We start from the raw sequence: 22,351 nt of genomic DNA, 5'->3' as shown, positions 1-22,351 counted from the left end.
CTTGGCGTGTGGGGGATCAGGGGATTATGCCACCGAGGGCCTTCTTTTTTTCCTCTTCTTACGATCGCAGAGGTTTCTGTCTGTACATTCCTGTTGCCTGCGAAGCTGCCTGGTCGTTATGTCGGTTCTGTTTACTTCCATCTCCCCGTATGTACTGACTGCCACCTTCCGTGTTCACTCCGCCCAGGTCCCCGAACTACAACCTTACAAATCAACCACAGGGACAATCCGGTCAAGAGGGAAGATGCCAGCGCTCTTCTCAGTCCCCTAGGACTTTCCGTTGAGCAAGAAGACGAAGAAGACTACCATACTCTCCTGGCGGCGGTCCACGATTGCGCCGAAACCGTTGCGAGTCTTCCGGACTACCAGCCAGTCCCCGACTTGGATCGATACCCTCGGCAAAGCATACGCCGTCCATCGCCAGAAGAACAGGTCCTGGGACAGTCATGGGCTCATAAATTCCTGATCAGAGGCAACCCCGAAGGTGAATTTCTGGCAGGAAAGACGGTCAGCGTGAAGGACTGCATAGCCGTGGCGGGGGTGCCACAGCTCCTTGGAAGTGACATAATTCCCTCCTGGACCCCAGTCACAGACGCGACTGTTGTTACTCGCGTTCTCGATGCCGGTGCAGATATCCATGGCACGTCTACCTGTGAGAACTACTGTCATTCAACATCGTCCTTCACGAGTGCGCAGGGTATAGTAGAGAATCCTTTTGCGGCGGGCTACTCGGCCGGTGGGAGCACCTCAGGAGGTGCAGCCTTGGTTACGGCTGGTATCGTGGATATTACGATCGGTGGGGACCAAGGTGGCAGTATTCGGGTCCCCTCAGCGTTATGCGGCTGTATGTGAGATCGCTTTTGACTCGTCCTGCGGATCTTGGCTAAGTCTTCTTACTCTCAGGTGTTGGGTTGAAGCCTACCTATGGACTGGTTCCCTTTAGTGGCATTGCCAGCGGGGACGCCATTGATGACCACGCGGGGCCCCTTGCTCGAAACGTTCTCGACGTGGCGTCATGCCTAGATGCGATTGCCGGCTACGATGGGATAGACGATAGGTGCCTGGGAAGCCCCCGACACGGTTCTACCTCCTTTGCGACCTCGGTTCAAGCAGGAACTCAGAGACGACTCGACGGCTTCAAAGTCGGCATCCTCAAAGAAGGCTTTGACCATGCTGCTGTAGACCCAGAAGTCAGAAGCACAGTCATGGCAGCGGTTGAAAAGTTCGCAGATCTTGGTGCAACAGTCGAGGAAATCTCAATTCCAGACCACTACCACGGTCCTGCGATCTGGACCATTCAGCAGCGCGTATCAGGATCCATGACACTGCTGGGACAGGCCCATGGTAGGCGAGGGCTTCATATGACCGAGATGGAGCGCGGGCGTCTTCCGTGGACGAAGGAGGGGTTCCGGAGAGCCTTCCCGTCCACCAAAAACGTTATTATTAACGGCCTCTATCTGACTTCGCGATTCCCTGACCTATACGGGAAGACAGTCAACATCGGTCGGAAGCTGCGGGACCAATACGAGGAGGTTTTCCAGACGTATGATGTCGTTGTTATGCCTACCACGCCGGTTGTTGCTCCCAGACATGGTGCCCGGGGACTTCCGGTCGAATCGCTGAAGCCCAGCATGGGGCTGACCATCAACACGGCTGTTTTCAATGTGACTGGACACCCCGCCATGTCAATCCCAGTGGGATTCGCACCGGCTAAAGATGACTCCACGGTCAAGCTACCCGTGGGTATGCAAATAGTTGGAGGGCTGTGGCAGGAATCTAAGGTGCTTAGAGCTGGATTTGCATGGGAAAAGAACTGCAATTGGAAGAATGGCCTTGATCATTCTTAAATAAGGAGATGGTATATCATATATCTGTTTTCCTGATAGAAATCATTCCCGCAATGTTACTATAGAAGAAATGCATAACCTCAAACTACTAGTACATGATCTACTATAGGCCCTCCTTGGACTTGTCCCTTCGGTGTACACTAGGTAATCAATATGATTGTTGAACCTTTTATTTGCTTATCAACCTCTTCCATTCTCAGCGTTGATGTAAGTACAAGGCGAGAGATGGACATGAGCCGGTTTACAATTTAGTCTCTCACCGAAATTAGTAGTTTCATAAGTTCTCGCCAGTCCAGTGTCAGGGCTCTTTAACTAGTTTATAACATACCCTCCGTCCACCACAAGCGCATGGCCCTGCACAAACGATGCCAAAGGCGAACATAAGAAGAGCACCGCATCGGCAACCTCTTCCGGCTTCCCCATTCTTTTCATAGGAGCAATCTCAACCGCGGGTCTGAGACGCTCCCGGACCTCTTCACTGTATGTCGTCATTGGCGTTTCGATGACCCCCGGGCAAACACAGTTCACCCGAATGCCATCCTCCGAATAGTCAATTGCATCGGAACGGGTCATTGCAATCACAGCAGCTTTGGAGCCACAGTACGCAGCTTAGATGGAGACTAGTCAGCTTCAATGTACAGGGTGTTGTTATCAGTAGAAGTCATGGGGGACTGGAGACTTACGCGCGCTGGGACGCCCGACGATCCCCAGCTGGCTCGCGACGTTGACTATAGCTCCTCGTTGGGGTGCACGCGTCGGATCATGGCTCGCTAACGGATCTTGCCTCACCATCTGTCCCAATTCCGCTCGGGAGCAGAGCCACGAGCCCCGATAATTGACATTGTTGATCTGATCGAAGATCGCCGTGGGCGTTTCGGTTGATCGCAGTGCGTCTCCCAGGATCCCGGCACAGTTCACGGCGTAATCCACCCTTCCGAAGGAAGCTACCACCTCATCGATGAAGGACTCGACAAAGCTCTCGTCGGATATGTCGCCCGCCTTGATCACCAGGCGGGCTTGGGGGTGAGAGGCAAGAATGGCCTGTCGGGTCTGATCCAAAGAGTTGAGATTGAGGTCTGTAATGGCAATTCGTTCGCATCCTGTCGACGCGAAGCTTTTTGCGACGGCTGCACCGATCCCTAGATAGTCTTTGTCAATTCCAGGGTATCTATTACGGGTTTCCTCTCGCAGGGGGGGGGGCTTCGTACCTGTACCACCGGCCCCCGTGATGACGGCAACTCCCGGGAAGGTATATCTTTGCGTCATCGTCATTTTCAACGGTCCGGACGAAAGGGAAGCCCACGAGTCGAGAACGTGGAGCGTCTATCATCGCGCCGATGGGCTTTATAGCAGGGATGGGATCACTGGTTGGAGACGCAACCCCTCCTTATCGGCGAGTGGGGAAGCCAACCCATTTCCCAAAGTGGCGTTGGGGCCGACCAAAAAAGTAAGTCGGTTCGGCAACGACGGGAAAGTTGGAGTCGCCCGCTTCCTCGCGAAGGCTTCGCTCATCCTTCCTCCAACACCCTTCGAACTAGCCCTCTGCCCTGCCTGGCGTCTCCAATTGGAGCAGTCACCTCATCCCAACACCCTCGCCTTCCGCTTTCCCTCCAAATGTCTTGATGCTGTCACAACCGTCGTCGCAATCGGCTCGGAGCTCCCGTCGCTCCAGCGTTGGAGCAAAATCTCGTGTTTGCGTCCATTGTGGGCGCACCTTCAGAAGAACCGAGCATTTGGAGCGACATGTTCGCACGCGTGAGTGGAACCCCCAGGCCTAGTGCTGCTTGAATGCTTTGCTCCGCCCAGAAAAAGCCCAGGCTGAACCATCATGCGTCCCCAGACACGAAGGAAAAACCGTATATCTGTTTCTGCGGGGCCGCATTCACCCGCCGGGATCTCTTGAAGAGACACACAACCATTGCGCACCAGAGCAGTGGATTGGCTTCCCCGAATTCCCAGCCCGATAATGAAGCTCTAGATCCAGTCCATAGACCCCGAGCCTCGGAACCTGCTGCAGTCCAACCGCATTACAACCTCCCTCCGGCGTCGCGACCAGATGCGTCATTGTCTGTGCCGCCAGCTGTGGAACCTTGGACTGGGCCGCAGCGTGGACCATATCTAGAACAGGACCGAAGTACAGTGATTGATACCGGGAACAGTGGTGCGAGCGGCTTGACTGTCCCTGCTAGTGCAGTCGGCCATGATGCGGATATCTTAGAGGCTGCTCACCTGCTTCTGCCAGGCAACTATCGACATGCTGCCCCTCCAGGTAAAGCATTGTTCGTTGATACCTGAAATTTCCTATGCTAATGTCTGGTGTATGTTAAGCCCAGCCACTGCCGTATTTACCCGAAGATCTGAATCACTTTCAGGACTTTACGCACTTTCTGGACTCAATCGGTCTGCCGTCGGAGTGGGTTCCGGCCTTTGGTGACATCCCTCAGATCCACAACTCCTTGTCCGCCGAGGCTCCAGAGTTTAGCAGGAATACCAGAGAGCAACATGAGCCGCCTCGCCCTCACCAGACAGACCGGTCGCGAGCCGACTCGCCCTTCCGGACGTGGCTCCCATCTGTACCTCCCGCGGATCAGAGTCTGGGGTCTGTGTCTGACTACGGTATGCATTTGGATTGAAAGGCTCAAGCTTGTATAGCTGTTCTAATACGCGCTTAGAGCCTCCTCAGATTTCCAGAAACCCTTCGCCGTTGAAAGTCACCGAAGAGCAAAGACAGCGTCTTGCCAATTCCTTAGAAGAGTACCGATATCTCATTCAAGATTTTGTCCTACCTTCACGACACACTTTAACCCGATATCTTACCTCTTTTTTCGCTGGCTTTCATACGCATCTCCCTTTTATACATGTACCGACCTTGCGGATCAATAGTCGAGCTCCAGAGCTCATACTAGCCTTTATGACAATAGGGGCCCAGTATCGTTTCGAACATCGCAATGCGCAGCGGCTTTTTCATGCAGCCAAGTCGATAGTACTATATAAGCTGTCGAAGGAATCGAATTCACCGTCGCTAAATGCTGTTATTCAGATACCTCTAAACAGCATTCGGGACTCATCTCAGCGGCCAGGTCGAGACCCATCGCTATCGCCGTCAGAATTTGCTGCAGGGATGAATGCGTGGAGGCAAATAGAGAATATTCGAACTCTGCTGGTATTGATGGGATACTCGACATGGGAAACGGCCGAGCTGGTTCAAGAGGCCTTCGGTCTGCAAACCTTGCTCGTGCGGTGTTTGCGCGAGTTCGGCTTGATGGAAAACATTATAGTTGCTCCGAGGCATTCCCCCTTGCAGTGGCATGAGTGGGCCGAAGAGGAATCCATCAGGCGCACTCGATGCATCTCTTTCTGCTTTGTTCATGTTCATAGCATAGCATACAACATCTACCCAGTGCTTCGCAGCAGCGAGGTTCACCTGCGCCTACCATGCTCTACAAAGGAATGGAAAGCCGCTACTGTCCACGACTGGGAAGATGCCCAAAAGGAGGTAGGGTCTCAACAGCTATTTTTCCAGGATGCGTTGGGGCTCTTGTTGCAGCAGTCACGGACTCCTGTCCTCCTGGACCCAATCCCTGCACCATTGGGAAACTACATTCTGCTCCATGGTCTCCTTCAGCGTATCCATCTGGTCAGTGAGCTGTCTATACCGAATGGAGACCATTCATTTTCCCTCCCAACAGAGGAACTCAATAAGCTCGAGTAAGTACGAATGTTTCTTCTTTCCATGTCATCAGTTGCTTACTAGCATTTTTAGGAGAGCCCTGCGATCATGGACTTCTGTTTGGCAGCAAGCACCGGAATCAAGTCTGGACCCGCATAATGAGAATGGACCTATTCCGTTCACATCAAGCTCGCTTTTAGGACTTGCTTACGTTCGCCTGTCTCTTAATCTTGGGCCTCATCGCCAACTGGAGACACGAGATCCATACCGCATTGCCACTGCAATGCACAGATCGCCACGGCCAGGGAGGAGTTATAGACTTACCCCTGCATTGATATATTCAGCACACGCATTGAGTATTCCCGTACGGTTAGGGATAGATCATGTTGCGCGCAGTCAGGCTTTCTTTTGGAGCGTCCGCCACTCAATTGCCAGTCTAGAGTGCGCTGTTCTTCTTAGCAAGTGGCTTATGTCACTGGCCGAAACTGGCAATCAAGCCTTAAGTGGTACGAACCAACCCCTAATTGGCGTGGTTGTAGATTCTAACACTAGAATGATTACTAACTTTTATTGTCTACAGAAAATGAAACCCGAATCTTGCATTGGACGCGATGCATTGTGCAAGAGGCGTACGAGTCGATGGATCTGGAAGAAGGTGAAACGTTCCCCAGCCAGGATCCCAGCAGCCTCGGCCTCGCTGTCATAAAGCTCTGGGCTCGTCTGTTCCGAAAGAACACACAATGGCCCTTCATAAATGTACTTGGTCAGAGTCTAGACAGGTATCTTGCCCTGATTCAACCAGGCTAAAGCTTTTTGATTTTTCTACGAATTGAACTCAATCAACCCTGGCTCAGCTCTCTCTTCTGGCCGTCAGCCAACTGAAAGCGGGCTCATGGAAACTCGATAATCATTTCGAAGCTTCGGTCTACAACGTAGGCCAATGCAGGGGTCTTTGCCACTCATGAAGAGACTATGGAAACGAGGCGCTTAGAGAAACGAACACTCATCTACCGAGAACACACCCTTTAGCCTGCGCCAAATCAAGCTCATGGCCACCCATCTTCCCTCTAGGTCCAACTTTTATAGGAATTGGCTTCGGCGGCGGATATTTCCGTGGGACACTAGGATTTCTTTCGGGTCTCAAAAGTCTTCGAGTCACCGTGTAATAAGATTTCGTGCTGGGTCCGACTCCCGGAGCTTCCGGGTCCTCGACGGGGGGTAAAACTCGGATGATATCATACATAGTCTTCTACAACAGGCCTCAATGACTGACCACTATGGCCAAGCTATGCGTCTATGCAGGTGCTCAGAATCACTTTCTTCTTTCCCGCCTAAAACAGGCTTACAATCAACAAGAGAGTGTGCATCGCACAGTTCCAACCAAACCCTAGATTTGTCACATTACATTAATCCGCAATTGGATGAGATTATTACAGGAATTATCGGCCACACATATTGCCGTCAACATGATATCCACACCAGTACCCTTGCCACAACACGTTCCTCGACGCACACCTTGCCAATCAACCAGACCATCGTCCTGGTCGGTAGCATAGCACGAACATCTCATTCAACCGTTAGGAACCCAGCACCTTCCTTAGAAAGCCCTCTTCGCCCAGCTCGGCGAAGGGGTGGCCGACGCAGACAGAGAAGCGGAGCTCGAAGCCGCCGCACTGGCCGAGACATTGGCCCCCAGCGTAGCCGTCAACCCGCCAATAAACAGGGTCTCACCACAGGGAACGGGCGGCGCCGTCACACAGCCCTGGAAATACCGACCCAGATGCCCGTGCCCCGTCGCATTCGACAACACATACCCCGGGCTAAACGCGGGCACCAGGGACGAGCTGTTAGTCGGGAACAGAACCGACTGCTGGTGACTCGCGATATAGTACGCGTGGGCGGTATGTTCAGCCGCCAACCTGGCCCACAGGAACGACGCCTCCGGGGATTGAGTGTATCCCGCCAGCGCGATGTATGCGCCCGCCACGGTGGATTCGAGTTCCAGGGCGTTCCGGATGAAAGCCTCCCCGTCGCTGGCGGTCGGGTACGTGAAGCTGCAGTTGTGGGCGCTGAAGCCTGAGGCGCGGGCGCCGAGCTGCTGCACGGCGCGCACGCCCAGACGGTTCTGCCGCTGCAGACCCTGGAAGTTGGATAGGTAGGCGCCCGTCGAGCTGTTTAGCGCATCGTTGAGGAAGGTTTGGTTCACCGGGACGGAGGAGTAGAAGCGGTCCAGGAAGAAGGAGAGAGAGTATCCGTAGTCGATTACTTGGTCGTCAGAGGACTGCAAAGAGCAGCTTGAGGAGGAGGTGCTCTGGCTCAGAGCGAGTCCTGCCAGGAGGAGCTGGCTTAGAGTGGCGAAGACGCGCATTGTGGATGGCGGACGGGTGTAGTATATATATATCTCCCTCTTTTTTTTTTTTATCTTTTGATCTTCTGCTTTTTATCTGGGTATCAGGAGAGAGGAGCTAAGGGGTTCGAACAATATAATAGTATTATGCACTTCCAGATAGAGAGATAGATGCAAAAGAAAGCGTTCCGACGTCCAAATTAAACAGGTCTTCCTCCACTTCCCTCTGCCATTCTTATACCTCACCTACCTCCCCCCCACCCCAACCCCCAAAGCACCTCATCGCACACCCAAACCCCGGTTGCAACCATATGATGAAATCCAACCCACAGCCCAGCCAGCCGACCAGCCGACCAGTCGTCCAGCCATCCGACGCGCGGCCTTACCCTTCATTTGCATCACCACCCCCCCCCCTCACCCCCGACAAAGCCTATCGAGAACCATGAACCTTGTCCCCCCCAGCCCAACAGAGCATGAAAGAAAGCAGTTAACTAACTGTAACTGCCTTGTGACAATGAGTGGTTCGCAGGTGTCGATAGGTCAGTGGAAGTACGATTCCACTGTAGTTCTAGATCCAGGGTTCGGGGGAACCATGGCTCCCGGTCCCGGGGAGTTCGTTCTAAGTGTCGGTGATATCATGGACATGGAAAGTATAGGATAGCGATAACTAAAAATGTTTTTTTTCTCGACCGGAGACGGCTGCGCTCGGGTCGGATAGTTTGGATATGATGAGATCATTCATTAATTCATGTATCTTTCACAGGAAGGGTGAATCGAATTGGGGGAACCGAACCGAACCGAGCCAGCCAGCCAGCCAGCCAGCCAGCCAGCACCGGGGATGAGCGGGACGTTGCGTTGCGGGCAGGCAGGCAGGCAGGCAGGCAGGCAGGCAGGCAGGCAGGTAGGTGGAGGTGGGACTCAAGGCCGAGCGAGGGTCAGATCTGGTTGGGTTGGTTGGTACATAGGATAAAGTCTCGGATGAACCATTCATTCAGTTACCTCCGCGGCGGGTCTTTCTTTTCTCTCTCTGACTTTGATTAAGAAAATCATTCATGAACGATCGATGATGATTTGCATGTCATTCACTAACTAGTGTTAATGTCATCCATCCCATCCAGTCGCTGCGGATCTCGGCGGGAGATAAACTATGTCGCGCTAGACTGTGTTCGGTTAGAAGGTGCAGGTGCCAAGACTACCTTGTTTTACTTGTAGCATTAGTGACATAGTAGTTACATCTTTGGCTTTGCTCTGCTGGGTCTAGATAGATGGAGAGATGGAGATGGATGATTGCATTTCTTCTGCTGGTTGCCAGATAGATAGATAGAAACTGTTCGTGGTCGGAAAGTCTCTGCTGTTGAGGAGTGTGGGTAGTTTGGTGGGGTTGAGGTTGAGTACTAACTACGGAGTGGAGTGTGGTAGGGTAGGTTGAGATTTCCGAAGCTGCCGAAGTTGCCGAGGCTGGAGCTTGATCTCATTCATTCTCTTGACTCTTCCTATGTAGATATGTGGGTGTCTTGGTTCTCAACCGTGAGTTTTCTCTTCTCTCCATGGAACCTTGGTCTAGAGTTGACTTTTCTTCTTTTTCTTTTTGGCTTATCGCTACAATTGTACTCAAGAATTAATTCTACTAATATAAAAAAGGAGTGCCAACTTTTGCACCGAATATATTCAACTATGTAAGCATACTCAATGTATCGGGAACAAAAAAAAAAAAAAAAAAGAACATCCATCAAATGATAAGTAACAGTAAAATTATCCCAAGCGCCATGTCTACAATAACAATGACAATAACAATAAGAAGTACTGTATGTAGCAATGCTTTCAGTATGTACGACTTTTGGACCCCACCCCAAAAAAAAGAAATAAAAAAATGATGTCATGAAACAAACAAGTCGAAGGCGATCGACCTTAGTGTCAGTGCATCAAGATGTTAATAGTATAGGTAGGGTATGTATGCAAATCCAAGAAGGCGGGTGGGTGGGTGGAAAGGCAGGCGGTCTATGGCTCATGAACATGACTTTTCTGTTCCCAGGCCTTCTTAGCTCCTTCCAGAAGGGCATCCATGTTTCCGCTGTTGTCACACATGCTTCGGAAAATACCGTCGTCGCGGTTGATCAGGTTCCAAGGATGATCGAATTCGACGACTCGGCCGTGATCGAGGACCAGCACCTTGTCGTAGTCGATAATTGTCTGCAGGCGGTGCGCGATGGTGATGATCGTGCTCTCGCGGAGCTCGCGGAGAGTCTCCTGGATTTTGGAGTCGGTGTTGTAATCGATGGAGGCTGTAGCTTCGTCCATCATCAGCACCTTGGGGCTCTTGAGTAGAGCCCGTGCGAGGCACAGTAGCTGTCTTTGACCCTGGGAGAGGTTGGAACCAGACTCCGAGACCGCACTATCCAGGTTGAGGAAAATGTTCTTGTTCTCGAGGATGGCGCTACCGGTGACACCGTTGGGAGTTCCGGCGGCAGGTTCTGCCAGGGTACTGCTGGTTGTCATCGGGGTCGCTGTACCAGAGGTTCCTAGGCCGATCAAATGCACACGTCGCAGGGCCGTGAATATCTGCTCGTCGGTGAAGAGGTCAAAGGGATCGAGGTTGGAGCGGATAGTCCCGGTGAACAGAGTAGGGTCTTGAGGGACAATGGTAATCGACTCACGCAGGTCACGAAGGCCGATTGAGCTGATGTCCACATCATCGATCACGATGCGGCCCTTTTCTGCTTCGAGACCGCGGAACAACGCAAGAGCGAGAGAGCTCTTACCAGCGCCAGTACGACCCACGATTCCGACCTTCTCTCCAGGCTGCACGGCGAAGGAGACATTTCGGAGAACGGGATCCAGGTCGGGTCTATACCGAGTACTGTAGCCAACAAAGTTGACCGCGCCACCACTGGGCCAGTTGGCCGGGGGTCTGGAGTCCGGAATGACTGCGTCCGCCTCCTGTTCGACTTCAAGATACTCCTTGACACGTTCGACGGAATTCATGTTCTGTTGGACCTCCGAGTACAGCCGGACTAGCCAAAGGACATTCTCCGTAAACGTGACTGCATAGGTCAACGAAAGACCTGCAGCACCGGCATCGATCTTTCCGATATTCGCGAGGACAAACACTGCCGTGAAGAAGGAAACCAAAGCGCCTGTGACATCGACTCGCAATGCAAGCCAGCGGTTGCTAGCCCAAAGGTAGATGTGGGGTCGGTTGTAGGAGTTAATACGACGATGGTTGTCCACAAGAAATCTCGGACCATCACCGTAGGCACGTATGGTCACGATACCATTCAATGTCTCGCCAAATTGCTGATACAGCGGGCTCCGCTGAACAGACTCGAGTCTCTTGAGATCACGAGAAGATTTCACGTAGACGGCCCCGATGACAACGTAAACCAGAAGAATGAAGATTCCAGCGATCAAGAAACCGGGGGTGATAATCGATATAAGGATCACAATCATCACAACCGATGCCAAACTGTGGAGCATACCAATAGCCACAGGTGCCACTTCCTGGTCAACCGATTCAACATCTTTGGAGAACCGGTTCATCAACTGACCTAGAGGCGTGGAATCAAAGAACTTGAACTTAGCATGCATGACGGCCTTCAGAAGACGTCTGTGGATGGTAAAAGACGCGTGCAGAGAGCCCCAGAACAAGACAGCTTCCCTCAATAGTGAAATTGCGACGAAACCAAATCCCAGGAGAGCATAGACTCCGAGATAGTACGAGACATTCACGTTGCCATCGTTAGAAGATGTCGACCGCGTGCCGAACTGGGGTGCACTGAACGTAGAAGTCCGAGGGACGCTACCAACATTGAAGGACGGAAACTTCAAGTTCGCCATGGCTGCATAGTTGCCAGTATCCTCTACTCCAACATCCTCAGTTTGGTAGGAATTGGCCCACTGTCTGATCCAGATGTTAGTCGACACGGATCCGAGCTGTTGTAAGCAAAATACAGTCACAGCCACGATCCAGTAGCGCCAGGATCCCATCGACTGAAGGTACATTTTAACAGTAGAAAGTTTGATGCTGCCCGTCGCTTTGGACTCCTGCAGCTTCAAGTCGGAGCTTTTTCCTTCTTGGGCCTTTCCATTAGAGCCATTGGTTGCAACTCCGTTCGCGTGAGATTCTTCATCTTCATCTCCATTATCTGATGCCCTGCGAGACGGGCGTGGTGTCGTAGTCCTGGAAGTCGGTCGAGATTTTAGAAGCTCATCACCTAGAGCACCCGACGCGGCCACCTCATCCGGAGGGCCTTGGGCGGTGATTTTACCATTATCAAGCACAATGACATGATCCGCCTGGGAGACTGTCAGCGCAACGTTGTGCGTCACAAGGATACATGACCGGTCCAGCATCAAAGGGCCCGTCAAAGCCTGTCTGAAGATGTGTTTCGCTGTATGCGAGTCAACGGCGCTCAGACAATCATCCAAAAGTAAGTGCCGCGCTCTGCTGTACACTGCGCGAGCAAGAGATATTCTTTGTTTTTGACCTCCAGACAGACTGATTCCCTTCTCTCCCACAAGGGTCTGGTCGCCTGCATCGAGTATCGCCAAATCACGCTCCAAGGCACAGGCTTTGATCACAGCGTCATACCGACGTTGGTCATAAGGAGATGCGAATACGATATTTTCCTTGACAGTTGCGTTGACGAGCCATGCTTCCTGTGCGCAGTACGCAACACTTTCGATAAGCCCTGTCTGAGGATCAACCGGCAGTTCTGTCCGGTTGGCCGTCCCACCGGGCAGGTAGACCTTGCCCCGCAGAAGGTTCATTTCTCCCAAAAGTGCCATCAGAAGCGACGTCTTTCCAGAGCCAGTTGGACCAGTGATGATGTTGAGCTTGCCAATCTGGAAATTCACGTCCATGTTGATCAGACGGAAACCTTCCGTGGCATCCTCCGATGGATCATCTTTATACCGTGCTTGAGAAGATCCCCAGGTGAGCGTAGCCTTCTCCAGCGCAATCTTCGGCGGCTCTTCGGTGGCGTTTTCATCCGCAAGCTGCTGGTATTTCTCCGTCTCGTCTTCATTCAAATACTTATCCACACGATCAAGAGAGACCTTGGACTCTTGGACGTGCGCTACCATGTCGGCCAGCTGGTCGAGAGGAACGCGGAGCAAAGAGAACATCGACAAGGCCGGGAAAGCGATGGACGGGGTCAACCTCTTCTTTTCCACCACCGTGTACAAGAAGAATGAAGCGAAGGTAATGAAGATGGGCGTGCCATACCAAACAGTCGCCGCCGTGGACCAGATGATGTAGCGGAAGCGCAATGCTTTCAACTCCGCCTTTCGCTTCTCATTAACAATGTCTTGGAACCGCTGCTCCCAGGCGAAGTATTTGATAATCCTAATGTTCTGCAAGATTTCATTCGTGCTGTGGATGCGAGCGTCAGTTCCTTTAAGAATCCGGTTTTGCACCTTCGTGAACTGTTTGGCGATGAGAAGGTTGATAGGCATCATAAAAACCATGATGACGATTCCAGCAAACGAGCTGAATCCCAGAAGCCGGTACAGGAGTGTAACAGCGATAATGATCTGGACAGGCACGCTAGCCCACAAAAAGTGCAGATAGGCGCCGACTTCGCTGACCTTGAAGGAGTCGATGGCCATAAGGTTAATGATAGTACCAACGTTAGCCGTATGCTCGGCATCCTCTGCCCCGGAATCCTTTTTATTCGCAGTGTTTGATTCGGCGTCATTCGCAGCCTTCTTCTTTTTGCCGAAGGAGAAGAATACCTTTTTCTTGTCCTTGGCCGGTTCTTCCGTCTGTTTCTTGGCAGATTCTACAGCTGACCCGGCCTTTCTCCGGAGCGCCTTTGCGTAAATTTCGCCAATGATGATAGCCCGGAGTTTTACTCCCAGCTTACGTCCGATCCAGAGAGCTTGCCCGTCGGCAACACCTTGGATGGCTCCAGAGCAAAACAGCAAGATGGCATAGAGCCAGGCGGCATTTGCGGTGGAGGACCTCGGATCCTCAACGTACTGCAAAATTGCCCTGAGAAGGATGGTGGGTAGGTATGTGAAAAGATTTGAAAAAATAGTCCATGCACCCTGCCAAAGAAGGGTGGGGTAGAAGTGCCGGCATAGCTTCCACACCAACGAACCTTGGTAGTGTCTCCGGCGGAAATCTTCCAAAACTGTGGCAGCTTTCTCAGACGCGGTCAGATCCCAGACATCCTCGAGTTCCAATGGCTGTCTGTAACCCTTCATGATAAGAGGGTCCAGCCAAGAGAAGGTGGCTAGAGAGAGTAAACTAGCGAGTGGGTGTTTCGCAGGTTCCAAGTTATCATCATGCGAGACCAGGACCGCTTTGTTCCCTCTCCGGGTTGTAATCGCAACCAGCAACAAAAAGCTAGACAGGGAAAACTCGACCGAGCTGAAGATCATGGCGCGTTTTGACAAGGGATGGATAACCGCAGACCGGAAAACGAGGATCGTGAACAGCCATTGCAGTCCGTACAAAAAGGCGGTATGGTTCCATAGTCTAGGGGACGAGTGCAGATCCAATGTCGAAAGAAGCAGCCGTACCAATCCCAAGAACAAGATGTAACTCCAGGAGACTAACTTGGCGATGGCGGGAAGAGTACCCTGGCGTCCCCAAGCATCTGTGTAGAGGATTGCAACGAATATGCCCACCTCTCCCACGAGGGCGATGATCTCGAGCATCAAGATGGTGATTTCACACTTCGGGCGATCGACTTCGAAATGCGGCAATTCGGACTGCGCGGCTTTGTTCAGCATTGGGTCGGTTTCCTCCCCCTGTTCATCCAGAGATGCGACTTGGGTGTCCTCGTCGGATGCATTGTTTTCCAGAATCTTGTAGGAGACCCCCTTTCGAGCAGTCGTAAACCCGTATGCGACGCGGAGGAGGATGAAGAGCAATGACACCCCGCAGGCCACGAGCGGAAATGTAACTTGTAGATAGCTACGCGAGAGTGGGCAATTAGCGAGTGATTCCAGTCGGAGCGTGGAGGGGATTGGAGACCATGGCAGGTCTGACGTACTTGCGTTGAAAGCAACGGGAAAGATCATCAATAGCCCAGATGGGCCCGTGACATTCTATCGCCATGATGGGCGAACGGAGAAGAGGAGGTAGCAGCACGAGCTTTGATAACACATGCGCGTGAAGTTGACGACCAATCTGCACGAGACTGGCGGAATTGAGCTGTGCCAAAGGATGGGCAATGAGCTGGGTGGGAAAAAAATCAGTTGCTGTGGGAGTAGCTTTGCGGCATATAGATGCAGGACAAGCCTAGCATCGCCGGACTGATAAGGCGGGAAACGAAGAAATTTGGCAGTCGATGGGGAGGCAAGAGAGGGAAAAAGGGAGTGCAGACGAGGGATTAATGTATTGACGGTGCCTTGGGAGGGGAGAGTAAGCAAGAACGCAGCACCCTGGCGATGCAGGACTAGTCGGAGAAGACTATGTAGGTCGAAAGAATCGACGAGGGCGAAGAAACAGCCGCGGCGGCGGCGGCCGATGACGAGTTTGGACTGGCAACCTGGGCCGGGCAGAAAGCCAGAGGGAGCCAGAGCGAGCCAGTGGGACAGCCCAGCCCGCGCTAGACCCGGTCGGGTCCCTCCAGAAGGATTCCACTCATTCCAAGTCGGTCCTATCGGCCCTGCCCTACCCTTTTCAGGTTAATTCTCATCTCCCATTAGTGAACCTTAGCCTGTCTCCGCTTATCGTGCCTGGTTATTCGGCTTTTCTGCTTATTATTATTCTGAATCATTCTCGCTATCGCTACTCGCTAACCCACCACTAACGGCCACCTATCGAATTGCTGACACTGGTCCCTCTCCCCCCTTCCCCGATTCGCTGCCGCCTGCCCAGACACGAGGAAAACAATCATACTGGTTATTATTCCTCGCTTCTGGCTCCGTTCGGTCATTGCCGATAAGCCCCCCCCCCCATTTATCAGATGCGTGCAGTGTCGATGACTCTTAAGGACACGATGTGTCACGGATCAGCCCGTATGACGGTAATATGGCATGTCTCCCCGCGGTCTAACAAACCCTCCACGGTGCCACCTCGATCCCACGTTGCGGAGGTGGCATCGGGATGGCTTCCTATATGCCCCCAGCTGGGGAAGCCAACGCGACGGGCATGCCAGGACGGACCCGTCACAGCACTTGACCGGATCGGATCCGTTGTGTATACCCTCCAGCGGAACATGGCTTGCCCACCTGACCAGCGCGGCCCCCCCTGTTTCTCATTTCCGTGCAATTCCAGTCCGTGACTCGAATGATGGAGGGAGGGGTTGAGGATCGATGCCTCCAGAGCGCTTGGGTGAAGTCCGTGCATCCTGCATACCCCTTGCCCGTCACACCGACTCGGCTGCAAGCAAATCCGCCTCTGTTGCAAATTCAGACAAGCAATTCGCCGTCCTCCAGCCTATCAATGCCGCGCGTTGTATGAGTCAGATGTCAAAATGTCGGGGAAACAGTCGGTCGCCGGCCTGATCAGTTGACAGGCATGCTTTGAAAGTGGGGATTTCCATGAACCTCTGAGTCATCCAGTTCGAGATAACTATAGTAATCCACAGACGGTAAATATACAGATCACGACGGGCTGGCTGGCCTAAGATGCGGGAATCCTCGACAATCCGACTCTCCGAGATAAGGACGAATGCAAGGCGGCTGATTGCGTAAAGGGAAATAATCGATGCGGAAGAGAAGGACGAGGACAACTTGATAGCCGGGATGGCTCTTTTTCCGGCGGTGTTAGTCCTGCTGGGTGAGAAAAATAATAAGCCCTTTGAACTCAAACACCGGAACAACAGGATTCACAGGGCCTCCTCTATATCTATCCAGCGTCTGGATGCAGGTGTGAATATCAAGACCGGGGCTATCTACTTTGTACTTGTGATGTGAATGGTGAAAGTGAAGGGGATTGTTCCCCACTTGCTGGGCTGCTCCCCGAGTCCCCACTGATGTTCTCCTCTTTCGGCGAACCCGGAACAAGATTGAATGCTCAGGAGCCCTTTAGACCGTGCCTTTGTCTTCTTTCACCACCACTGGTTCGCTGACTATGGTCCAGGACATTTTCACTGCTTAAATAGACAAAGAACCACGGGGTGTTTCTCCTACTACTAACACCCGCCTGAAAAGCCGGTGCAATGCGGTGGTTATAAAACGCCACTCCGGCCCCATCCGCGGCGCGTGGGATAGGATGGCTTGCCACAGCGGGACTAGTGTGTGATCACCCCCAAACGCTTTTTAACCGTTTGACCTGTGCAGCGTCTATCCAGTATCCAGTTCCAACTGCAATACCCCCCCCCCCCACACCTCAGGAAACACCGTTCACTGTCGCTATTTCAGCCATATAGTTGCCTATATTGCCTACTGAATCCTCACGTTCCTTCCTGTTCTCATCATCACTTTATACCCGGCACGCGCAATCCTTCATCCTTCGCCCCTCTTTAACCCTCACCATGACGGAACGCATTTTGATGAACGAATACAAGGCACTGTCGCAAGAGCCCTGGGTCAATATTGAGGTATGTGGTATTCTTAACACCATCATCATCATCTCGCAATTTCAAAGGCCACATGTCCTGGTGGTCCTTGGGATAGCCATCTACCTTCCCCCGAGAATGCTAATCGGTGTTCCATCCCAGATCAATGAGGAGAACATACTGACCTGGACGATCGGCCTGATCGTGCTCAATCCCGACTCTCTCTATTATGGCGGCTACTTCAAGGCAGTCATGAAATTTCCCAGCAACTACCCCTACTCTCCTCCAGGTGAGCAAAAGCGCCCGTGACCCCCCTCCCCCCTTTGCCTGGGAATGTGCGGCGGCATTACTGACCCCATGCTCCTTCTTGACCGGTTAGAATTCCAATTCCTCCGCCCCCTCTATCACCCGAACATCTACAAAGACGGCAGACTGTGCATCTCCATTCTTCACGCTCCTGGCGAGGATGCCATGTCCGGCGAGCTGGCCTCCGAGCGCTGGTCCCCGGCCCAACGTGTCGAGTCCGTCCTTATCTCCATTATCTCGCTCCTCGACGACGCCGAGATTTCCTCGCCCGCCAACGTCGACGCCTCGGTGATGTTGCGCAAGGATTTCGATCGCTACAAGGAGATCGTGCGCCAGAACGTGGAGGAGTCGAAGGCCGATATCCCGGAGGGGTTCGTCATGCCCACGCACGAGTCGACCACCCCGCCTAAGCCCGTCGAGAAGGACGATTCGGACTTCTGGGCCGAGAGCGATGTAGACGACGATGTGTTCGGTGGCAGCGACTCTGACGAGGACCTCGACGTCGACGATCAGGAGACAGGCAGTGAGGAGGAGGATGAACAAGCCTAGGGATGACACCGTGAGACGTGCATTACATGCTCTCTCCCCCTCATTTTCTTTCCGTCCGCCATTATTTTTTTTATCTCTTGGTGCTTGGTGTTATTCTCTTCTATGGCATGGCATGGCATAGCGTGGTGGTGCATTCAGATGGGTTCATAATATCAGCGTCGGTCCTGTATCTCTTAATACTTATTACAGCAGGCTTCATGTGTTTGTTCCATTGAAGCAAACTTATGCACCTTTTTTTCGGGCTTATGAATGTTTTTTTTTTCTTTTTTCATTTTGACTGGTTGAGGCAAAGCATTTGTTCCTTTCATATCAGAAGGCATGCATGCATACAACATTGAATGAACAACTACTAAACGCCATCCTGGTGCAAATGTAGCAAACACGCATGACTAGTAGACAGTAGACAATAACTACACCCAAGGCTCCAGGATAAACATTATTCGGCCTGGGAGACTCTTCATCCTTGCCAAGCTACAAATTGGTACTTTTCTACTTAGTATCTATAGAACAATCCCCATCCCCCATTCTAACCAAAATCCCACATACATAAGCCCATCCACTGATCATATCGAAAAAAAAAAAAAAGAATAGTTAAAATAACCCAACAAAACACACCCCTCCCTCTCTATGTCTCACCCACCAAGTCCATAAAGCCGCCTATCCCCAGTGGCGAGGCGAGCGTCCTACTACTTACCACCGTAGAGTTTCAGCATACACTCCGAGGGAAAGGAACCGTTAGATAATTACCCCTCCCCTCAGATGAAATCCGGCCCCGTACCATGGAAAGAGCGCAGCGTTCGTTCACGAGAAGCTCGGCGAGAATTCCGACGTTGCCACATCATTACCCACCTAGTACTATTCGTTGTCGACGGGGTGTTGTCATGAAAATACGTCCCTGATAGAAAGAAAGCCAGCAAGCCTCAAAAATTTATGAGCCTGCTTTGGGCTTGTTTTATCGCTATGCATGTATGGTATGGCAGGCTTGGTTTGTGGCGCGGCAGTATGTAACTGACTACGGAGTACGGGGCTGGAAATGTCGATGGCGACAATATCTATCTATCGCCTCAAGCTGCCCAACCAACTCTACGGATCCTGGTTATTGGGGATCCATCTTGCAGAATGGCTTTGGGTGTGTGGGTGCTGGTGCAACATGCATGGGACTCAGGGTAGCACAGGGCTGTTGTTTTGACTACCCACTGCAGCTTAAACAGAATACATAGCAAATCCTAGATGAATGAATCAAGATTGCCAATTTGTTAGAGCCATAACAATTCTAAAATAGCGCAAACCCTTTCTTTGCAGACATGTATACTAGCATAAAAATGAACCAAGCAGGCAAAAGCAGTGTCGGGGTGATACAGCCGATGCAGTCAATGCATCGGCCTCTTCGAAGAGACCAAACATGATGAAGAGACCAGCGCCAAAATGTCCGATCAACCATCCCGCACCCGGATGTCTTCCAATCTACGTCTGGGAAACATGAACTCTGATCTATGCGACAACAGCATCCTGGATCTCGCTGTAGATGGCACCCAGCTCCTCGGTGAGCATCTTCTCGGCCTTGTGGACCAGACCCTCGACGCGGTCCTGAACCGAGGTGGCGACCTTGTAGCCACCGCTGGTGACAATGTCGGTGTAGTTCTCAGAGCCACCACCGTTCCAGGCAAGGAGCTATAGATATATGTTAGCCATTTCACGTCCTGGTAATTACAGGGAATGACTGGATGACTTACGTTGGGAGTGTCGTAAGGAATGTCAGTAAGAGCACCCTCGGTCGCAATGGCAATGATGTCCTTCTTCAGCTTGGCAGGAGTGAGCTCGCCAACAGCGTAGGCAGAGTCCTTGGAAGGCTGGAGAGAAACAAAGTAGGCCAACAGGCCAGCAATGTGAGGCGAAGCCATGGAAGTGCCGGAGATGACGTTGGTAGCGTGCTCGCTGCCGATCCAGGTCGAGAGGATGTTAAGACCAGGGGCAAAGATATCAGTGCACTTTCCGTAGTTGGAGAAGTAGGCACGCTCATCGGAGAGAGTCGAGGCGCCAACGGTGATAGCGTTCTCAGCAGCGGCGGGAGAGTAGTTGCAAGCATCGGCGTTGTCATTGCCAGCGGCAACAGCGAAGTGAACACCAGCCTCAACACCAGCGTTGACAGCATCCTCAAGGGTCTTGGACTTGCCACCACCGAGACTCATGTTGGCAACACTGCCCTTGAATCCCTTGACCTTACCGTCCTTAGCATCCTTGGCCTTCTTAAGATGGGCCTGGACAGCCCACTCAACACCCTGAACGACATCGGACATGGTGCCAGAGCCGCTCGATCTCAAGACCTTGACGGCATAGAGGTTGGCCTTCTTAGCAACACCGTACTTCTTACCGGCCATGGTTCCGGAGCAGTGCGTTCCGTGGCCGTTGCCATCGGCATCTTCATCGTTGGTAGGGATCGTCTTGCCCCAGGTAGCACGGCCCTCGAAATCAGCGTGGTCGACATTGATACCAGTGTCAATGGTGTAGGCATCAACGCCCTCGCCACCCTCCGAGGCAAACAGGTATTTGTTAAAGTTACCGAACGTAAGGCTGTCCCGGTGAGAGATACGTGCCAGACCCCAAGGGGCGTTCTTCTCGGTGGCTTCTCCCATGGTGTGGACTTCGGAGTCCTTCTCGATGTAGTCGACCTACGTTGCCAAGTCAGAACGGGGCTGCCCATATGCCGATAACAAAGGGGAAGAAATAACAAAGGGAGCTTATCAGGGGGACTCACATCGGGATGTCTGCGGACCTGCTCGATCACATCCTCATGGAAGTGTCCAGTGTAGCCGACAAGAGAGCCAGCGATATCGAAGGTGTTCTTCAGACCAAGGTAGGTGTCCTCACCGAACCCGAAGAGCGACCGCTTCTTGAGCTCAACGCGCCCGCTCTGGGAGTCATGGATGTCCTGCACCCAAGTGTGATGAGCAGCGGCCGACTCTAGCGAAACGTGCTTCTTGAAAACAACGATGTAAGAGTCTGGGATCTCCTTTGCGTTGGAGGCAGACAGGATCGGGGCAGCTTCATTGTGGATGGAGTCAACGAAGACGGGTGACGCAACCGCCAGCAACGGGAGCAAGGAAAGGCCGAGGATGCCCTTCATGATGGATAGCTATGATAAAACCCGCAGCAGCCCGATAGAAAGAGGGTGTGGAAGGGAGTGATTGTGAAGGAAGGAGGAAAGAGATGGACGATGGAACGATAGAAATAGGACAGGCAGCGATGGGGAGGGAGGGAGGGAAGAGGAGGAGGTTGGAGCTGGAGAGGAGAAGGACGGCGGATGAAAGACGGTCTTGTATTGAAGTACCTGGGTCGCAAGAGGCAAGGGCAGCAGGTGATGATGCAACCGGGATACGGTAATGTTACGGCGTACGGGCGGATGACACAGCAGAACCACTGGTTGTCGATCGCCCCCCGATTAGCGCGGTCGGAGAAACTGGGACCTGGGGTAATCCTATGGATGCCTTGGATGGACCGTCCGACTCTGGCGGTATGCCACTGTGCCATAAGCGCCGGGGGATGGCTCAACATACCGGAAACTTGCTCATCTTGTGCACTACGTAAGCAAGCCACACCTTTCCTACGGTCCCCGACGAGATAGATAGTAGTATCTATCTATCTACTAGCTCTCATCCTGATAATGAGGCGAGCGACTGGGGCGCAGCCTGCAGGAGGATACGTACCTCCGTCATAACTTGTAAGGCAGGGCAGGGCAGGAGGAGGAGGAATCCAAGCGGTGACTCAAGTGACAATCGTGAAAGAACACCGTGCCCCGGCTATCTACGTGCTAACTTACTACGGAGCAGCTATGACGGCCGAGCTATTTGACCAAGGTCTCAGATAGGAAGACTGAAGAGAGCTTCCCGCACCCTCCAACTCAATCAAGCATTGCTGAAGAGCTCGCTCTTGTAGGGAGGGATTGACAGAGACGGGATCAAATGACCCTGCATGCGCGTGTACCTGTTGTACGGAGAGCTCCGTACGGAGTCGTTCCTCGTCGCGGGCGGGTTCCTAGGAGCGACGGGGGACTGCAGGTACCTGGACGGTATGTCTTGTCTCCTGCCAGCGGGGAGAGTTCGGCTCCCAGGCAACCCCGAGTCGCGTGCTTCCGGGTGCCCATGGGATTGCTCGGCTGACTCCTCCTGAACCAGGAAAG

At 52.6% G+C, this 22,351-nt stretch overlaps 7 protein-coding genes across 7 annotated transcripts; 3 read left to right on the top strand and 4 right to left on the bottom strand.

Annotated features, from left to right (window-relative positions):
* Positions 1 to 118: 118 nt before the first annotated feature.
* On the top strand, positions 119 to 1,852 carry BO70DRAFT_384447 (putative amidase; the record flags this gene model as incomplete). The annotated part of the gene is made up of 3 exons (XM_025545661.1): positions 119 to 147; positions 222 to 844; positions 904 to 1,852. The coding sequence occupies 3 exons, from the start codon at positions 119 to 121 to the stop codon at positions 1,845 to 1,847; spliced, it is 1,596 nt and encodes a 531-aa protein (XP_025403273.1). The 3' UTR covers positions 1,848 to 1,852.
* Positions 1,853 to 2,022: 170 nt separating this feature from the next.
* Positions 2,023 to 3,430, bottom strand: BO70DRAFT_384446 (SDR family NAD(P)-dependent oxidoreductase). Its single transcript, XM_025545660.1, has 3 exons — positions 3,056 to 3,430; positions 2,531 to 2,986; positions 2,023 to 2,455 (listed from the first exon to the last, which is right to left on the bottom strand). Exons 1-3 carry the CDS (start codon positions 3,117 to 3,119, stop codon positions 2,160 to 2,162), a joined length of 816 nt encoding a protein of 271 aa, XP_025403272.1. The 5' UTR covers positions 3,120 to 3,430; the 3' UTR covers positions 2,023 to 2,159.
* Positions 3,431 to 3,635: 205 nt separating this feature from the next.
* On the top strand, positions 3,636 to 6,324 carry BO70DRAFT_283702 (C2H2 type zinc finger domain protein; the record flags this gene model as incomplete). Its single annotated transcript, XM_025539102.1, has 5 exons — positions 3,636 to 4,116; positions 4,176 to 4,463; positions 4,520 to 5,555; positions 5,611 to 6,023; positions 6,098 to 6,324. The coding sequence occupies 5 exons, from the start codon at positions 3,636 to 3,638 to the stop codon at positions 6,322 to 6,324; spliced, it is 2,445 nt and encodes an 814-aa protein (XP_025403271.1).
* Positions 6,325 to 7,114: 790 nt separating this feature from the next.
* On the bottom strand, positions 7,115 to 7,885 carry BO70DRAFT_368054 (uncharacterized protein; the record flags this gene model as incomplete). The annotated part of the gene is made up of 1 exon (XM_025544601.1): positions 7,115 to 7,885. The coding sequence occupies one exon, from the start codon at positions 7,883 to 7,885 to the stop codon at positions 7,115 to 7,117; it is 771 nt and encodes a 256-aa protein (XP_025403270.1).
* A 1,703-nt stretch (positions 7,886 to 9,588) lies between these two features.
* BO70DRAFT_425768 (putative ABC bile acid transporter) lies at positions 9,589 to 15,266 on the bottom strand. Its single transcript, XM_025547712.1, has 2 exons — positions 14,866 to 15,266; positions 9,589 to 14,786 (listed from the first exon to the last, which is right to left on the bottom strand). Exons 1-2 carry the CDS (start codon positions 14,928 to 14,930, stop codon positions 9,863 to 9,865), a joined length of 4,989 nt encoding a protein of 1,662 aa, XP_025403269.1. The 5' UTR covers positions 14,931 to 15,266; the 3' UTR covers positions 9,589 to 9,862.
* A 1,862-nt stretch (positions 15,267 to 17,128) lies between these two features.
* On the top strand, positions 17,129 to 18,532 carry BO70DRAFT_358285 (putative ubiquitin conjugating enzyme (UbcC)). Its single transcript, XM_025542256.1, has 3 exons — positions 17,129 to 17,361; positions 17,482 to 17,608; positions 17,699 to 18,532. The coding sequence occupies exons 1-3, from the start codon at positions 17,296 to 17,298 to the stop codon at positions 18,172 to 18,174; spliced, it is 669 nt and encodes a 222-aa protein (XP_025403268.1). The 5' UTR covers positions 17,129 to 17,295; the 3' UTR covers positions 18,175 to 18,532.
* An 878-nt stretch (positions 18,533 to 19,410) lies between these two features.
* BO70DRAFT_307123 (S8 family peptidase) lies at positions 19,411 to 21,682 on the bottom strand. Its single transcript, XM_025540064.1, has 3 exons — positions 20,930 to 21,682; positions 19,908 to 20,843; positions 19,411 to 19,845 (listed from the first exon to the last, which is right to left on the bottom strand). Exons 1-3 carry the CDS (start codon positions 21,296 to 21,298, stop codon positions 19,666 to 19,668), a joined length of 1,485 nt encoding a protein of 494 aa, XP_025403267.1. The 5' UTR covers positions 21,299 to 21,682; the 3' UTR covers positions 19,411 to 19,665.
* Positions 21,683 to 22,351: the final 669 nt, after the last annotated feature.

Source organism: Aspergillus heteromorphus, assembly GCF_003184545.1.
Source record: "Aspergillus heteromorphus CBS 117.55 chromosome Unknown BO70scaffold_2, whole genome shotgun sequence".
In the NCBI taxonomy this organism is placed as follows: Eukaryota; Fungi; Ascomycota; class Eurotiomycetes; order Eurotiales; family Aspergillaceae; genus Aspergillus; species Aspergillus heteromorphus.
This window is presented reverse-complemented; position numbering and strand designations above follow the sequence as displayed.

Bases quoted from the DNA above. Each gene is read 5' to 3' on its own strand.
- BO70DRAFT_425768 (XM_025547712.1), bottom strand. From the start codon at position 14,930: ATGGCGATAGAATGTCACGGGCCCATCTGGGCTATTGATGATCTTTCC. The intron at 14,787-14,865 runs GTACGTCAGACC...ACTCTCGCGTAG, and splicing joins TCCCGTTGCTTTCAACGCAA to CTATCTACAAGTTACATTTC.
- BO70DRAFT_358285 (XM_025542256.1), top strand. From the start codon at position 17,296: ATGACGGAACGCATTTTGATGAACGAATACAAGGCACTGTCGCAAGAG. The intron at 17,362-17,481 runs GTATGTGGTATT...GTTCCATCCCAG, and splicing joins AGCCCTGGGTCAATATTGAG to ATCAATGAGGAGAACATACT. The intron at 17,609-17,698 runs GTGAGCAAAAGC...TTGACCGGTTAG, and splicing joins CTACCCCTACTCTCCTCCAG to AATTCCAATTCCTCCGCCCC.
- BO70DRAFT_307123 (XM_025540064.1), bottom strand. From the start codon at position 21,298: ATGAAGGGCATCCTCGGCCTTTCCTTGCTCCCGTTGCTGGCGGTTGCG. The intron at 20,844-20,929 runs GTGAGTCCCCCT...TTGGCAACGTAG, and splicing joins AGGTCCGCAGACATCCCGAT to GTCGACTACATCGAGAAGGA. The intron at 19,846-19,907 runs GTAAGTCATCCA...ATATATCTATAG, and splicing joins TTCCTTACGACACTCCCAAC to CTCCTTGCCTGGAACGGTGG.
- BO70DRAFT_384446 (XM_025545660.1), bottom strand. From the start codon at position 3,119: ATGACGATGACGCAAAGATATACCTTCCCGGGAGTTGCCGTCATCACG. The intron at 2,987-3,055 runs GTACGAAGCCCC...AAGACTATCTAG, and splicing joins CACGGGGGCCGGTGGTACAG to GGATCGGTGCAGCCGTCGCA. The intron at 2,456-2,530 runs GTAAGTCTCCAG...TCTCCATCTAAG, and splicing joins CGTCGGGCGTCCCAGCGCGC to CTGCGTACTGTGGCTCCAAA.